The sequence below is a fragment of the Argiope bruennichi genome, chromosome 6, assembly GCF_947563725.1.
Source record: "Argiope bruennichi chromosome 6, qqArgBrue1.1, whole genome shotgun sequence".
NCBI classification, from domain to species: domain Eukaryota; kingdom Metazoa; phylum Arthropoda; class Arachnida; order Araneae; family Araneidae; genus Argiope; species Argiope bruennichi.
The window spans coordinates 39,765,298-39,783,114 of NC_079156.1; the positions used below are offsets into that span (position 1 = coordinate 39,765,298).

At 25.4% G+C, this 17,817-nt stretch overlaps 2 protein-coding genes across 6 annotated transcripts; one reads left to right on the forward strand and one right to left on the reverse strand.

Moving 5' to 3' along the window:
- The first annotated feature begins 188 nt into the window (after window positions 1-188).
- On the forward strand, window positions 189-8,384 carry LOC129972363 (DNA repair protein XRCC3-like). The gene is made up of 6 exons (XM_056086481.1): window positions 189-459; window positions 617-754; window positions 4,693-4,896; window positions 4,983-5,122; window positions 6,441-6,650; window positions 7,899-8,384. Exons 1-6 carry the CDS (start codon window positions 363-365, stop codon window positions 8,127-8,129), a joined length of 1,020 nt encoding a protein of 339 aa, XP_055942456.1. The 5' UTR covers window positions 189-362; the 3' UTR covers window positions 8,130-8,384.
- A 313-nt stretch (window positions 8,385-8,697) lies between these two features.
- On the reverse strand, window positions 8,698-17,776 carry LOC129972325 (mitochondrial nicotinamide adenine dinucleotide transporter SLC25A51-like). Of its 5 annotated transcripts, none has more exons than XM_056086421.1 (2): window positions 17,654-17,776; window positions 8,698-15,462 (listed from the first exon to the last, which is right to left on the reverse strand). In XM_056086421.1, the coding sequence occupies exon 2, from the start codon at window positions 15,452-15,454 to the stop codon at window positions 14,519-14,521; it is 936 nt and encodes a 311-aa protein (XP_055942396.1). In that variant the 5' UTR covers window positions 15,455-15,462; window positions 17,654-17,776; the 3' UTR covers window positions 8,698-14,518. The 5 variants fall into 5 exon arrangements, with proteins under 5 accessions (XP_055942396.1, XP_055942399.1, XP_055942398.1 ...); XM_056086424.1 differs by lacking the exon at window positions 17,654-17,776 and adding an exon at window positions 17,265-17,594; XM_056086423.1 differs by lacking the exon at window positions 17,654-17,776 and adding an exon at window positions 17,256-17,594.
- Between the last annotated feature and the right edge of the window lie 41 nt (window positions 17,777-17,817).

Sequence of the window (17,817 nt, forward strand, 5' to 3'; positions counted from 1 at the left end):
TAAAAAAACAAACTTTTAATTATAGATGTAGATATTTATCGACACCAATGCGTTTGTAGATATAGAATTTAAAAATTTTCTTTCTTCATTATCAATTGTTAGCAGAATATCTAGTATTTTGCGAATCCTAAAATTCATTTAACATTTCAAGTAACAACTTCAACTTCTATGTTATATGAAGTGAGGACTGAAATTAAATGAATATTTACGCGGGTTTTTTATAATATATTTTTTTAAATAGTTAGATCGTAAATAAAATGTGTAATGATTAGATTAGATTTAATTATATTTTTTTAGCATTTCTAACGATTTTGCATTTTATATGGAAGGATATTTAAATAAAACTCTGTATTAGTTACAATATGTTTTCGTCTGCTCCTCTTTCAAAGAAACAGAAACTTTCGAATGAAATAGATGATTTATCCCTTCATCCTGAATTAATTCATAAATTAAAACAAGGTAGTTATTTATATCATATTAAATTAATATTATGTAAATTGTTCGTTTCAATTGTTTTTTCCTTGCATTAAAATATTTGCAGAATGAATATGCGAAATATATCACGATCTTTATATTGTGCATTTCTAACTATATCTTTTATTTATTATACCTTCAGCTAAATTATGTTCACTCAAAGCAATCATGCATTTGTCCCATCCCGAAATTCAAAAAACTGCTAGAGTATCTGCATCTGAAGCTCAAAATGTTCTTGAAACAGTTTCTGAAGCACTTCTTATAAACAAAATTACTTCAGGTAATTTTCAGTTTTTAGCTTTAATGAGTTTTTTATTCTTTTTGTTTTCCTTTATATATTTTTTCTCTTTTAAAAATTTTACTTCGTCTGTATTTATTGAGCCATTATAGAAATTATTATTATTAGTTCAATTATGTAGGGGTTCTTTTTAAATATATTGTATACTTTATTATAAATATATTTTAAAACATAAAAAGTTATATTAAAGGAATTATATTTTTTTAAATTTCTTAACTTCAATTATCCTTGTTATTTACTTTTACAGACAATTCCTTTATAGCCTGATAGAAAAGATTTTATTAACTCCTCACTTATTTTAAGATTTATTTGAATTTCATCAATTATTTTAAAAAAATTTGTGCATTTTTGAAAAAAATTCAAAAATAACAAATGAAAGCTAAGAACAAATGACTTTATTTGTCATAGGCACAGTTCTTAAAAAGAAAAAGGGAGTGAAATAAAAGTATTGAAAACATTAGTTTATAATGATATTATGATGCTATAGAGCTTAATGCATAAAGACAGAATAAATGTAAGTCTACTTAATGCCTGTTGCAATTTCATGCTTAAAATTACTTTATTACCAATATTTCCATTAATCAGATAGTTATCAAAGACAGCTACCATATATATAATTATAATTTTATACATCTGAGCTACCTTGACAACTGAAGTTCAGAAGAAGCGACTAAGTACTGTCTCAATTAAGGATAAGAATAAGAAAGCATCATTCTCTACTAGTATAGGTTGAGGAAAAAACAGAAATCTAGAAAATCATCTACCAAGTGGTAATTAGTAAAAGAAGGTAGGATATTACCAAAATGATAGGATTTTTTTTTTGTATAGGTTTCAACATTTTTTTTTTTTTTTGTTTGTTTGTTTTTTTTACCATGTAAAAAGGGAATTTGATTTTATTATGAATCAAATATTAAAATAATGCATTTAGGCTTTAATATTTATTGATAGTGCATTGTGAAAAATATACTTCTTACTAAGCACACTACCCCATTTATATTATTATGAAAATAATTCGCATTGTTTTTCTCATTAATCTCTGTTTATCTCTTTTCCTGTGCTTGAAGATAAGTAATTTAACTTGATTTATCAAATTTGTTTGAGGTGAATAATTAATTATTGCTCCTCACATTTAATATCGCATCAGATTTTTCATTAATATTTTCAGAATTCCTTTTGTTCATAATAATGGCTTTGTCTTGATTACTTGTTTTAGTCTTATTCATATTTTAATTCACTATAGTGTGCATTTAATTAAGAAATTGGTATCATCAAGCAATAATTATTTGTTATAAATTAATGATTTGGGACTTAAATAAATGTTTTCCCTTTTGCAAATACTTGGTGGTTTGTTTTTCTCAGTGAAACATTTAATGAAAATATAAACATTAATAAATGTTTTCATATTTTGGTAAAAAAATTTTGTAATTTTGTTTATTGATAATAATAAGTTATTCAACTTCATTTTAGATCAGTGTTACTGACAGCTATTGTTAAATTAAATTTTTAATTTTATTCCTTGCTATGCTATTTTATTCCATATGTCTGTAGGTATTTGTTAAACTAAATGAGATCAAATTATAAGTACATATTTCTCATCAAAAATTCATGCTTTATATTTTATATCAATTTGTTAAATATATTAAATATGAAAATCTTTAATGCCATTAACAGTCACACGATTAAATTTTCTTACATTTTATTATATTTTGTTCAGTTAGTACTATCAAAAACTGATAATCAAATAAAAAGAATATTTTTAAATTTTAACGAAAAATATTTGATTAATTGTTTTGGCATAAATGTATGTCCAAAAATTTATTTTCTAATTTTGTATTCTCTCCACTTCAGGAAATTGAAACTGGTATAAAAAGGTTAAGAAAACAACAAAGCAAATGGGCATGACCACATTGCAGCTAAGCTATTGAAATGTCATGGACCAGTACTTTTAAAGTTAATCTATAATCTTATTACTGATTTCTGGAATGCTGAAATACTGCCTTCTGATTGAAACACAAGCATTATATACCCAATACATAAAAAAGTGATACATTGGATTGTTCTAATTATAGACGCATCAGTTTGTTAATGTACCACTTATAAGATTTTGTCTAAAATCTTATACAAAAGACTTACGCAATATATAGACCCTTAAATTATAAGTTATCATGTGGTTTTCGCTAGGGAAAATCTACTAAAGATCAGATTTTTGCATTTAAGCAAATTCTGGAAAAGATCAAAGAATTTGGTATTACTACAAATAATTTTTTTATAGACTTCAAAAAAGCTTTTGATAGTATTAACAGAAATTGCTTGTATGAAACTCTGGCTGAATTTAAAATAGCATCTAAACTAATTAGACTTGTAGGTGCAAGTATGTCCAATACCACCTGCAGGGTCAAATTGTTAGGATCTTTATCAGAAGAAATTAGTATCAATAATGAATCAGGCTGGGTGATTCTTTATCCTGTCTTCTTTTTAATGTTGCTTTAGAGAAAGTCATAAGAGATTCAGGAATTAACATCAGTGGCAATATATTCTCAAAATCAAAACAAATTTCGGCCTATGTGGATGATATTGACATCAAGAACTGTTTCTGCATTAAAAGATGCTTTTCTTTCTTTAGAGCATGCTGCTAATAGCATGGGACTTATCATAAACAGTGAAAACACCAAATATACCTGTACTAAGTAATGAAACTTCTCATGAATCCTATCTAGAAATTGGTTCTCACAAATTTCAAGTTGTCCAGTTTTACTTATCTTAGTCCTATAGTTACTGATGACAATAGCATAGTCATGGAGATTCAAGGTCGTCTAATGAATGCAAATAAAGTCTTTTATGGGCTAAAATGATTTTTTAAATTCGCAGTACTATCAAGAAATACAAAATTTGTACTATATAAAAACTTAATTAGACCAATACTTACCTATGACTCAGAAACTTGGATCCTGACCAAAGATGGAGAAAATTAAATAGTCATTTTCGAAAGAAAAATTCTGCTAGCCACTCTTGGTGGGTTAGAAATCAATAATGTTTAGAGAAGAAGGTATAACTTTGAGTAACATAAAATCTATAAAGAGCCAGATATTATAAAGTTCATAAAAATGAATCGGATGAACCGGGCGGCTCATATATTTAGAATGGATGACGATTCCATATATATAAAAAAAATCTTTTACATAAACCTTTAACAAGTAGGAAAAGGGGTAGACCCAAAATGAGATGGATGGGGTCGGTAAAGACTGACTTCCTGGATATCTAGGAAAGAAACTGGCACACAAGTGTCAAAAATAGAATGCAGTGGAACAGAATTCAGAGGAAGGCACTGGACCACCCTGAGCTGTCTAGCCAATTATCATAATGATGAATATTTTATTTTAAAATTAAAACTTACTTTTGATATCAAGACTTTTATTAACCTTGCATCTTCAAATTTATTTAACCTCTTGCTCTGTAATGACATGTTATGCATGTCATTATATATGCTTCTGCCAATCAATTTATAATACATATTGTTAATTTTATTAAGGCAAAAGTATAACTTCATTAATAATGAAAAAAAAAAAGTCTTTTTGTTGAAAGAGATCAGAATAACTGAAAGGTTTTGGTCTTTTAAAGTACTGTCATTTATTCCTTTTTAAAATCCTTTATTATGATCCTTTTATTTTGAAAACATAAGAGGAAAAAATTATATTTCTTTTAGTGTTAAATTCTATAAGAATTGTTATTATAAGATTTCCATATATTTATATATAATATAGTTTCTTCATATTATTCATTTTATTTTATACGTGGAAGATATCATATTTGTTCCTAATTATTTATTGCTTTTCTTTTCTTCAATTAGAAGTATATTAAAAGGCAAACAAAGTTAATTCAAAAGTATTGAATATATATTATATTTCTTTTTTTCTCTATAGCCTATGATCTTCTTCGTAATGAAAAGTTATCAAGAAAAAAACTTTCACTTGAACTACTCAAAAATAATTCAGAAAATTGCAACAGTATCTATACAGAAACCATTACTGAGATATGTGGGGAAAGTGGGTGTGGAAAATCGCAGCTATGTTTACACCTAAGCATACAAGCTCAAATGCCAATTGATGCTGGGGGATTAAGTTCAAGTAGGTATGATTATTAAATGTTATTTTTAAAACTATATCTTTCATTTTAAAAATATTTACATTAAAAAATTTTTTTCCTTATACAGAAGTTGTATATATACATACTGAGGGTGAATTCCCTATTAAAAGATTTCTGCAGATGGCCAATGCTTTCAAAAATGATTTTCCACAATTCCAAAACTTAAGATTATCAGATAATCTTATATTAAAGAAAGTATTTAATTTGGTAAGTATAAAATTAAAAAAGTTATATGCATGGTTTTAAGCTCTTTTATATTTTTCTTATTAACTATTTAACACAAACAATCAAGTATACTTTGAAATATTTTATGAATTTCTACCACTGATCAAAAGTGATGTTATTTCTGGAGGGATTATATAATTCTAAGAATTTAAAATGCTATCTTATTTTTCATAGTAAAATTCTATTCAATTTTCACAGTGTGAGTGATTTATTTTTGTATCTCAATATTAATAACGGTGTTAATTTTGTCTGTGCCACATGTAGACTTGAAAGTTTAAAATTTTAAATTTAAAAGAAAAAAATGAAAAAAAAAGAAGATGAAAAAATTTTATAAATAAAACTATGGTAAGAAATTGATTTATCAATTTATAAAATCACTTTCACATTGTAAATTCACTTCAAGACAATGCAATAAAATCTTATAATAATTTTTAATAGCTTAATTTGTATATGTTTCCATGTAGGTGTGAATGTACTGTTGATACTATAGCATTAATTATTATTTTTTTATAAAGAACTATTAACCTGTCATTTGTTAATATTAATTTGCATCACATCACAATTATGAAATTCTTATTTTGAGTAAAAGGAAGAAGAAAATCACAGTGCACTATTATTTTAAAATTGCTAAATAATTTTGTACTAATTATGTAAGATTTTATTATGCAATCTGAGTGAATTATCCAATGATAATAAATGAAATGTAAAAATGACAGTAAGTTAAGAGCTCCAATTCAGTTCATATGTATCAATAATAATTATGATCTTAAATTTTATTATTTCCTACTGAAATTCTTTTATTCAAAGTAATATAACTTCTTTAAATTTTCTCATCTTTGTTCTGATAAAGAAAAATTTACTAGCATTTCAGATGTTTAGCTTGTATCTATGTCAATCTGATTGCAAAAAGCATAAATTGGTAAACTTATGAATTCATCTTTTACATGACAAGACAATAAAATTGTATGTCACTTATCATTCAAAAATATGTCTGAATTTATTCTGATATATGATTTAGTTATCTTTTATTCAATGAGCTATAAGTTTTCTTATAGCAAAACCAACATCCGAAAGCATTGGCTATTTAAGAACAGTCTTTGGAAATATATTTTATAATCAATACATTAAGAACACTACATGCATAAATTATGATAGACTGGTATGATGACCTGTAAAACAATAGAAATTTCATTTTAGAAAAGGATTAGATTAACTTTTTAACTTTAGGATTTCAAGAGAAGCAGAGGGGAATCTTTCCTCAAAAATGAATTTCTGCAACTGTATTTGTTTCTTATTTCAGAAACAACTCATGTATGTACTACAAAATGGATTACCTGACTTACTGAACAGTGTTAATAGTCCTAAAGTGATAATCATAGATTCTGTAGCAGCCTTATTACGATGTGAATATGATTCTTTAAGGGAAAGAACATCATTAACATTACAATTAGCTACTGAAATCTGGAAATTGGCTAATATCTATCAAATGGCTGTTGTGTGCATTAATCAAGTAAAACAATTTTTTTATGTTCTTATATTATTTATATTAATAATTATCACAATTATGTAAATTTAATCTTTATTGAATAGATACCAGAAATGTATATTTTGAAATGTTTCCAAGTATCTAATTTCAAGATTTGTGATTTTCTTAATTTTTTTTTATTTTATTATTTATTATAATTTTTATCTCACAAATATATAAAAAAAACACAAACAAAAATAAATGAAAAGCACCCCCCCCCCCCCCCGTTCTATGCCAACGAGAAATGCATTTAATTTGTTCTAATTAATTTTTAATTAATTAACAGTCCAATTTTGATGTTTTATGAAATGATGCATTCAGAATTCTAATCATGTATAATCTATGCTATTGTAAAATTCAATGACATTTTTACTATTGTTATCCTATCAAATTCCTTAATAGGATTTATGACTTATTATCAGCATTATTGTGTCCAGGATATATATAAATATAATCTCTGCTAAAATATAGATGTAACAAATTATGTATATGATAATTTTTATTTATAAGCTAAATATAGTAGTTGAACCCTATTTCTCTTTCGTACATACCTGACATTTTTTAATCCTTTTTATCAGAGATTATCTCATTTAGAAGGAGCCATTAATTTAAAAAGAAAATCATTTTAGAAATTCATCATTGTGCTTTTAAATTGTAGAAATATCAGTTATAGTACATTATCTCATTTCAGCCCTACCTCAATGGAAAGTAGTACTTTGTAACTATTATGTTCTATCACTTAATAAATTATATAGAATAAGATGTAACAACAAAGCAAACATCTTACAGTAAATAACTTTATTGTATAGTAAATTATATAGAATATTATTTATATAAACTATACATCTTTATTAAGATGTATAGGAAGAACAATTATATAGAAGATGTAACAACAAAACAGGTTCTTTCAGTAAGTAACTTGTATTGTTGACTTAGGGGGAAAAATTAATATGATAAACTAGAATTTTACAAGACAAAAATTTGAAGTTTGTTCATTTCGGCTTATCACCAAAATTATAGGATATTAACTACATTTCAAGACAATTTTCCAACGGTAAATACTAAAACTAAAATTTCGGTATTATGTCATGGAAAAAATATGTACAATTTGAAATTTTCCATCAAAAAAGGAAAATGTGATAATAAGGCCCTTGTTCCCAAAGAAATGTAATCTGCATGTTCAAAATGTATTTGTTTGTTATCTAAAAATAATAATGATATTTTTTTATGCAGGTATCGGGATCTAACAGAAACCAGAATCAGATTACGAAACTAGCTAATCTAGATGTACCTTCTTTAGGGCTGCTGTGGTCTAATATTTTAACAACTAGAATAAAAATATCTAGGAAACCTTCAGAAACAAGCCTGCCAGTCACTCGAAGTTTAGAACTTATTTTTTCTTCATATCACCCACATATATGTAACAACTTCATAATTTCAGAATATGGCATCAAAATTTTATAAAAAGCATCTACATGCTCCAATATAAATTATTACAAATGAAAATAGTTTGCTTTAACAAATCTTTAGAATTTTTTTTAAAAAATCATAAATATTAATATATATAAAGTAAGTGACAACTCAAAGGATTTATACGATTGTTGTAGAAAATTATAACCAATCATATCACAGATGATAACATGTTCTAATACATTCAGTACTTAATTTGCATTGAATATTGTTTATAAAGTTTACAGCAAAATTCTGAATAAATTTACTATAAAAAGAATAATCTAATGCTTTTAAATGTAATTTGTCCTTATATTCAATTAGAGTTTTTACTACTACAAATGGGAAAATTGCAACAAAAGTGAAATATAATTAATGTATGGTAAAATAAAGCATTGAATTAGAAATTGTCTTATTTATTATTTGTTTTAAAAACACTTGGTTGAAAGTTGATTGTAACACTAAAATCAAAGAGAAAAGAAATAACACATATCTGTAATAAATTTTTATTTCATAGAGTAACAGAAAAATAAAAGGCTTTTAATAAATAAAAACACAACAAAGCTCTATACAGATACAAGAATCTACATTCAATACTTAACAGACAATGATTAATGAATTTGAGTTCCATTCACATTTGTATTGAAAAATTTAGGAATGTTGAAATATTTAAAAGATTAATATTAACATCAAACCCTTTTTTTTACATGATATTAATTTAATTTTTTTTCACAAAGTAATCAAATTACATATAAAAAATTTAAATACATTGGCTAGATGTAATTAATTAAATCTTCTATTGGGAAATAAAATGTTATTACACTGAAAACAAGATTTAACAGAAAAAAATATGTCTTTGAAAATCAACATAAAAAATAAGATTCCTGACTAGGTCGGTCATGCTTCTAAAAATTATAATATTTATACATTAGATCTAGCATTGATATAAATAAAAATAAAATAAAAAATTATTAAACACTGAAGTTTATAATGAATTCCAGCTGTCTTAAAATCTTTTAACTCAATATCCCAAATTATGATATATATACTATATTCTGTAAATATTTCTCCTTTTTAATTAACTAACACAAAAAAAAATTTACTAAATTGGCTTACATGTATTTTTAGGATAGGATATGAAATAAAATTCTGCCAGATGTGACAAATTAAGATTTTTATAATATTTTCCAGAGCATTTTATAAGAATTTTATTATTTTTAGTTATTAAATTCTATTCCTTAACTGTTAATTTCAAAAGTTTTGTTGAATGCTCCATAATATTCTACATTCATAAATTTGAGAGACCAATATATTCCTTTAAAATTTTGAAGCATTAAAAATATGCACATACTTCTGAAATGAAATATTAGATTCCAAATCACATTTCTAATGACTTTTAATAATTCTTTAAAAAAAGATTTTATTACTTTGATCATTTTATTTATTTATTTTTTTTTTCCTTCAAAGAGCTACATGCTCAAGAACAGAATTTATTGGCTAGTTGTCTGTTATACAAAATAAAAAATTTCATAATATATAAAATGCTTAAATAAAATTGTTACGGAAGGAAATAACATTTTAGTATTATAAAATCTATGCAAAAATACCAAAATGTAATTGAATGCCCTTTAATGAATCAAACATCTGAAGTTTCAGGTCATCATTAGGCAACAAAGTATTAAAACAGAATTTACTGAATTAATCAACAATTTTTAAACCCATGTGTTTGATTTGGCAGTCTTCAGATTAGATGTATTCCAATATCTCTTTTTAACTGTGGCTAACATGCCATTATATAAGACACAGAAGGGCTATATTTTTACATGGCTTTAGAACTAAATATATATTTAACAAAACAACCATAAAAACTTAAATATATTTTACAAATTTCCAATATAAATTTATTATTATTATTCAAGTGATTTAAACTCTAATTTCTAGTAATAAAACTATTGCATAAGGTATAAATAATATTCAAATTGCATATAAAGATAATTCAGAACATACCCTCTAAATTGCATTAAATTCTACAAATGTGATCATATGAAATGATGCAAATGCAATATTTTATAACAGTGTAATGGATTTTCAATGATCAAAAAAAATATGTGCAATATTATATTTAAAATAATGTAGCTATTTTTACAATATTTTTTGTATAATAATAAGGAACAAAAGATGTACAAATAATTTCTTAAGCAGCCACATACTTAAATTTAATAATGTGATTCAATAATGTTTCAGTGATTTAATAATTACATTAGCAGCCAGTTGTTCATCCATCATAATAGCATAAATTCGCAAACTAACTTTGATAAATTATATGAAAATAAAATTTTAAACTATACTTGCAGAATAAACATATTGCATTCCAAATGGATAGCTGTGCATACAAAGTGACAAATAAAATTTTCAAAACTAGTCCTGCTGAGATTGGGAGCTGTGTAAAGATTTGTGGAGGGCAGGCAACCATTGATGGGTATCTAAGAATTATGAACTTTAATACAAAATAGAAATTATTGAAACTGGTACAGAATAGTCGAGATTAGAGAATTCTGAGGTGACTTTTCACCATAGAGAATGAAGGAGAGCTATTGAAATTTCTCTCAAAAGTGGAGAATGGTGATGGAAGGCAACTATAGAGACAAATAAAAATTATCAAATTTAGACCAGTGATTGGAATTGTGGGACTAGTTCTTTAATTTTTCTTATTACATATATAGAGGAAGATTATTTCTAATTAAATTAGAAAATTTTTAATGTATGTATTTGAAAATGCTGACATTAATGTAAATTTTTAACATGAATGTAAACAAAATAGATATGAACTAAATTATTAATATTTACTGTAAAATAACTTATGATATAGTTAACTACTAACTTGTACTAAATTTTCTTATGGTTTTTTTTTAATCCTTAGTTGCGTTAATTTGACTGTGGACATAATATGATAACAGTGGTAGTAGGTTAGCAATTCAACATGGCAAATTATTTTTGGAAATGACTAATTAATAAAAATTGACAAGTCATTCGTAAATAAATATGAGAAATATCATTACTTGCTATGTAAATCAGTATACATAAAAGCAATAATGAAATAAAAACATATTTTATATTTGACAAAAGAACCAATTTGTTCTTCCGATGATCAGGGTAGAAGCTTTATTTTTCAATCACTACATTTAACTTTTTAATTTTAACATAAATTTATCATTTTGCAGTAGTTATATAAAATTCTAAAATAGTGAGAAAAAAATTGTTTAGAATTATTCTTTTTACATTTAAAAAACTTATACCTCCTTGGTCCATATTTATTTTAGATCTTGCACTTAAAAGAAAATTTTAAATATTTAGTAATATTTGCTATTTATAATTTTTGTTACAGAATATAATACTTAGGAAATTCAAACTTTGAGTGAAAATTCAAAAATACCAAGCCATTTGGAAAAATGCATAAAGATCTGCAAAAGTAAGTTTCATAACAGCAGGATAATAATTTAATAAAAGTAGGTTTACTAATTTAAAGCCTTTTGTGATTTCTAAATTTTTTTTTTAATACAAATGATAAAAATAAAACAAACACCTGCAGAAAAGTATATGTCTTTGCTTATTCATGCCAAATGGCACAGAATCTATTATTAAATGTCTGTGAAGTAGAATACATCAATCCCATAACAGCAGGATTGGATATCCCTATTCCCCTTTCTGACTGGCACTGCAATATCAGCTAATATAATATTTAAGAAGTCAGAAAACACCTTTAGTGTTCAACATTAGATAATAAACAAATATTGCTGATAAGGAAAGAAAAAGATTTAGTGCCCCAAAATACACCAATCAATGAATTAAATGACATCCAAAGTGAAAAATTATCTCCCAAATCCATTTGAACTGAAGTTCTATAAAGGGAATCATTGCTAAAAACATTTATAATAAAATGGCAATTCATAAACTATTGGCAATGCCTCTTAACTATTTCCAAAATCACCAATGATGCAGAGGCAACAAGTTGTTTAATGGAAGAATATACTAATTATTTTGAATATTAAAAGCATTTGTCACTGGAAGATTAATTCACAATCGCTTTTAAATTACTATGAGACATTCCCAGTTGTAAAATTTGCCCTATTTATAATGCTACTTGTTCATCTCCATGAAAAGATCACAGCCAATCACTACCAGACATTCTGGGATATTAAACCCATTCTCTTTCCCAGAAGTTTGACTACTTTAAGACATACCTCTATTCACATTGCTTGATATATTCAAATTTTGTTAAAAGAGCAAATCTGAGACACAAAAACTCTTGTAATTTCTCAAATCCTCAATTTGAACATAATGGCACTTTTGTGAGAATATTCCAAATTCAAACGATACATTATTAAATCGTCACTCATACTTTCAAAATTTGAAGCTGTTCTATTAGAGGTACAGCTTGATATTCTTTTTAAACATTCTGCCTGATCTGTAATCATATATTTCATGTCGCATGCAATGAAAGTAAAAGTAAATATTTCAGTAAAAAAAGTTGATTCAATGTTAAATCAACATTTATTCTCTTATTTTGCAGGTATTTAATTTATTTTTCTATCATTTGTACATCGTCAGTAATATATTCAAGATAATTATATATGCTGAATAAATTAAGGATGAAACTTATTAGAATTTACAAGAAAAAAATAAGATATTACAAAAACTCTTTTACTAAAAAAATGTAGGTGACCTTTTTCCCCCCTCAGGAAAAAGAATTGCAACTAAATAAATTAATAAGCTTAAACTTATTAATTTTTTAACAGAAGTAATTATAATATTCATAAATTATAAATTTGTATCAAAATCTATATAAATTCCTTCAAGAAATCTGTTTAACTATTAAAGAATCTCCATATTTACAAGCTTAAATTAAGGAATGACTCGATACCTTTTGCTATTATTTAGCAATCACAAAATCTAATTTATAAATATATGTAGGCAAATAAGGATAATAATTTTAATGTTTTAATATTAGAAATAAATATATCTTTTGTTAATCTTCTATCATTTTAAAATTGTAGTGTTTCTTTCAAAACAGAATTTGAACTTATTTCTTTAGGTAATATTATAGAAGGTATGAAATCTTGAGCACTGTAAAATTCAATAAAAGTACTTATCTCTTTAAAAATGATTAATATTTAATTTATGAGATTGCACTTTAATGTGCGACAGTCACTTTACTTTGGCAGATCTCTGAGAAAGATATATAATTTTTTCCCATTTTATGTATCATTAACTCATATGAAAAGTTTAAAATATCACAAATAGTTTAAGATGTAGTTACACAAATAAGATATTTCCAAAAGTCATATTAAATATTATGTTAACAAAATATATTGAATATCGAGAAAATAATACAGTTTGCAGCTATAATATAATCTTTTAATCACATTTTAAACAGCAGAATGTCATAAAAAATACTTTAAGATATAGACTAGATAAGAAAAATTTCAGCAAGTTAACATTTAGATGTATAGAATAAAAGATACCAAATATATTTCCATCACTCATTTGATGAAACTATGTAAAAAATGAATTTCCTATTTAACCACTTTGAGAAATGATGTTGACTATATATCTTTAAAGAAAAAATAAAATTATTAGATAATATAATTCTACTTATTAGCATTGTTCTGTGACTTTAGCAATTACTTTTTCCGTTAACATAACCAAAGCTTCAAACACTTAATAGCATATAAAATAATAAACTTTTTATTTTAAAAACCAATAAAATATTCCAATATTACACATTTAAAAAATGAGATTTTAACAAAATTCAAATATTTAGATATGAAGGGAAAAATGATGTTTGCATATTACCAACATTACTATATAGCCAACTTAAATATCTATAGAGTGGACTGAATGATGGACACTGCAAGAATATTCAACAAACAATATTATCTAATTAAAGTCCTGTCTCATTTATTAATATCTTTTAAAATAATTCCAAATAAAAAAAGATCACCCAAATTCGTCTAAATGATTAATAACATTTCTGTACATGGCATTTTGAATGGTTATTTTATAAACAGAAAGATTAAGATTAACAATAAAAATATTCCATTAAATCCTTTAATACACTTATGTTCCCTAACTAGAATTTGAAAATTTATTATAACTTCGGTATCTAACAAAAAAAACTAGAAAAATACATGGCAGCTCAAAAAATCTAAAAAGAAATGTCTACTCTAAAAAATGATGCATTCAAAAGTGATTTGAGCAACTTAAAATTTAAAACTACATATAAAAACAACAATTAAAATATGGATAACTGCCTTTGAATTTCATTTTTAAATATTTCTTTCAATATTGCAAAGCATTTTGGCAAAATGTATAGTAAAAATAATACATCTATTTTAAAAACCACATCAGGAGCTAGGAGCACCACTGTCAAAGAACATCTTTTTAAGCAACTGATGAGAAGCATTAATTATACCCCAAGATATAAAGGCTCGAGTGTAATTCACATGGACACCAAAATACAGTTTCCTGATACTTCTATCCCTTTCTATATATGTTTGCTTAAAAGCTTCAATTAATGATATATAAGGAGTTCCATAACAGACTTGCATTTTTGTCTTGACAACATTCACTGGGTAAAAGACCGTACTAGTTAGAGCACCAACAAAAGCGCCACTCAAAAAATCGATGACTAAGTTGTGCAATAAAGAGTTTTTATTGGATTTGGGAAATAATTTCCTAAGTTCATCTTTAAGACTGAAAAATAAGATATTTCCAATTGAATTACGTATCAAAATTGGTGTCATTCCTCTGTAATATTCTTTATATCCGTGTTGTCTCAGTTCTGAAAAAACATGGTATGTATTCCTAAATTTAGTATTAAAGTGTCGATCTTGTAGCAAAGTTTGAACTCTTTCAAAAGGGGTTAGAACTGCTTCTGTAGCACCAGCAAATATAGCAGCTATACATAACACAGGAAATGGTGATACAGCAGGGAAGGTTTCATTTATAGATTCACTGTAGGTTTTAAATGTTCCAAACATTAAAGATACTGAAGCTGTTTTTTGAAGCAAAGGGGGAAGTACTCCTCTATAAAGGAAGTGCATTCCTTCTTTTTTTATTTGGTTAAAAGCATGTTGAGAATCGACACCATGCAACATTTGTCGAAACATGACCTTATTAATTGGAAAAGTTATTACAATATTTATGAAAGCGGATCCCCAACCACAGATGAACTCTTCATATTTTTTACTCTGAAGAGTAATTTTAGAATTCTCTTGAGAGATTCTATATCCATCATGCTTGTCTACAGATGCAACAGCCATTTTATTTACACAGCACATACCCTTTTCTAAAATAGAGAAAAAAAATCCATGTAATAATACAGCAGATATATTCGTAGATCATGAAATGTTAACTAATGACATTACATCCTTAAAAAAAAAAAAAAAAATCTGGAAAGTTCTAAATTATTCTATTCGAAATAGAATAGAATAATTTTAAATATAAAATATTTTATTGATCAGCATAACTTTTTTTTTCTAGAAAATTCTAAGATAATGAATTCATGAGCAAAACTGAATATCTAGTTTTAACAATACAATTAATACTTTTAATTAACACAATTAATACATTTAAGCACTCAAAATGGTTTTTAAAAAACACATATACACCATTACCAATTTAGATACCACTTTGAAAAAAAATAATCCATTGGGATTTTTTAAATTTCAATAATCTTTAAAATGTTTGCTATTATCTGTAAATCAATTCTAGAAAAGTTCTTACATTTAAAAATTACAGAAAAAAAATATTAACAATATTCAGGCCAATTCAAAATAATTTCAACAGACAGTAAAAATATTCAATCATACCAAACTATTTTTTGTACTAGAAGATTTTAACAGAAATAACATGCAAGTGTGATAACACAAAAAATGTAACGAATGTAGATATAGTTGTAAAGTAGGTTAAAAAAAACAATATGTACAAAATATTAAAATTGATGCAAAAATACAACTTCTAAATTACAAAAGATACTAACATACATGAGACGTCCACTATTGAGGAGAGAAGACATCAGCTTTAAAATCTTTTTTTTTTGCACTGTATTAAAAACTTATGCTTCGGTAAAAATTGAGCAGTCTGTTTTATTGCCCATATATGTCCAGGTTTTATTCATGTTTAACTACAGAATTTGATATACCTGATCCATGTTACTTTTAATACTATTTTATTCCTTTTCATACATTAAATTAACTTTAATGTATTAGTTCATTTTTTCAACTTCAAATAGCAGATATTTTATTAGGGTTTTATGAAGTATCCTATTGATAGCCAAATTTTCAAAAGAAATTCTATTAAATGTATTTAGTATATGTTACGACTTAGATTTATGACTGTCATAGTTATCTTTTGAAATTATACTTATACTGCTATAGTTATCTTGAGATAGTAATAGACATTTTGAGCCATCTCAAAGGTCCCAATTCATACAGTTCTAAACATCAATTTAAAAACCGCTGTCAGATGTAAAAAGTGATACTAGAACAGTCTTTAAGAATAGCAAAAAACAGTCCCCATGAGAATAATAAATATGTGCAAGAAATATGAATTCAAATATATGGAGATTCAAACAATTTTGATAAAAAAAAAAATTTCAAATAATAAATTGGGAAATATTACATCAACAATATATTCTTCATCATTATAATTTTCAAGTTAAGATTTATTTGTACAATACTGCAAGTCATATTTAGAATAAATACATAATCTGTTTATTTTATTAAGCTCAAATTAATCTCTAAAGTTTAAAACTTGAGCAAAAGTCCAGTGTTTTACCGATAGTTTGGTATATTACATACCTATGATGTTTTGAAACTACAAAACATATCTATTAATTCAGATAAAATAAAAGAAAATATTAATAATGAAAATTAATGTAAGAAAAAGTAGAACATTGTACTTTTTGAATACTTTACATTACTGAAACCTGGTATAATTCTTTTATGGACAATGTCATCCGAATTTTGGGATATTAATAACTGAATGATTTCAATATATGTATAAATATTATTATTATTATTATTATTATTAGGTTTGCAAATCATTTTATGAGTATTTTTAGCAATTACCAGAACTTACAATACATACAAGGAAATAGGATCAAAAATGAAATTTCAACAGTAGAAAATTGTAAATCGTGACGGAAAATTAGACAATTCTGCACAGTTTAATTTCAAACACTAATCCTGACGTAAAAACCTTTTCCGTCATCAAAGCTAGGTAAATACTTCACAGCAATGTGGATGAAAATTTTTACAGTACAAATTAAAAAGTTAAAATTAAAAAGAAGTTGCAAAAGTGTCATCGAATTTGCCAAAATTCTTTCAAACTAATAACCTGGACCCAAAATTAAAATTTAACTTTACGGAGAAAAAATTTTTCAACCATAGTAAGATGCATTTTCCTGCATCTTTACGTGATGCTCTTAACTTATAAAAAAGAGAAAGAGAGATGAAATAGAAAGAGTATAAATTCACCTTATTTTGTTTTCGACCAAACATATGACCCAACCGGTTTCCTTCACGAAGAAAACATTTTTGATTTTAACCTCAAAAAAATAAACTTACTCTAATGCGTAAAGAGTTGTCACAATGACCACTAGGCAAAACAAAACTTCTCTGCACATATATATGAATGTGTA

Coding starts and splice junctions, on each gene's coding strand:
- LOC129972363 (XM_056086481.1), top strand. CDS start 363: ATGTTTTCGTCTGCTCCTCTTTCAAAGAAACAGAAACTTTCGAATGAA. Junction 460..616: donor AATTCATAAATTAAAACAAG/GTAGTTATTTAT, acceptor TTATACCTTCAG/CTAAATTATGTTCACTCAAA. Junction 4,897..4,982: donor TGCTGGGGGATTAAGTTCAA/GTAGGTATGATT, acceptor TTCCTTATACAG/AAGTTGTATATATACATACT.
- LOC129972325 (XM_056086421.1), bottom strand. CDS start 15,454: ATGTGCTGTGTAAATAAAATGGCTGTTGCATCTGTAGACAAGCATGAT.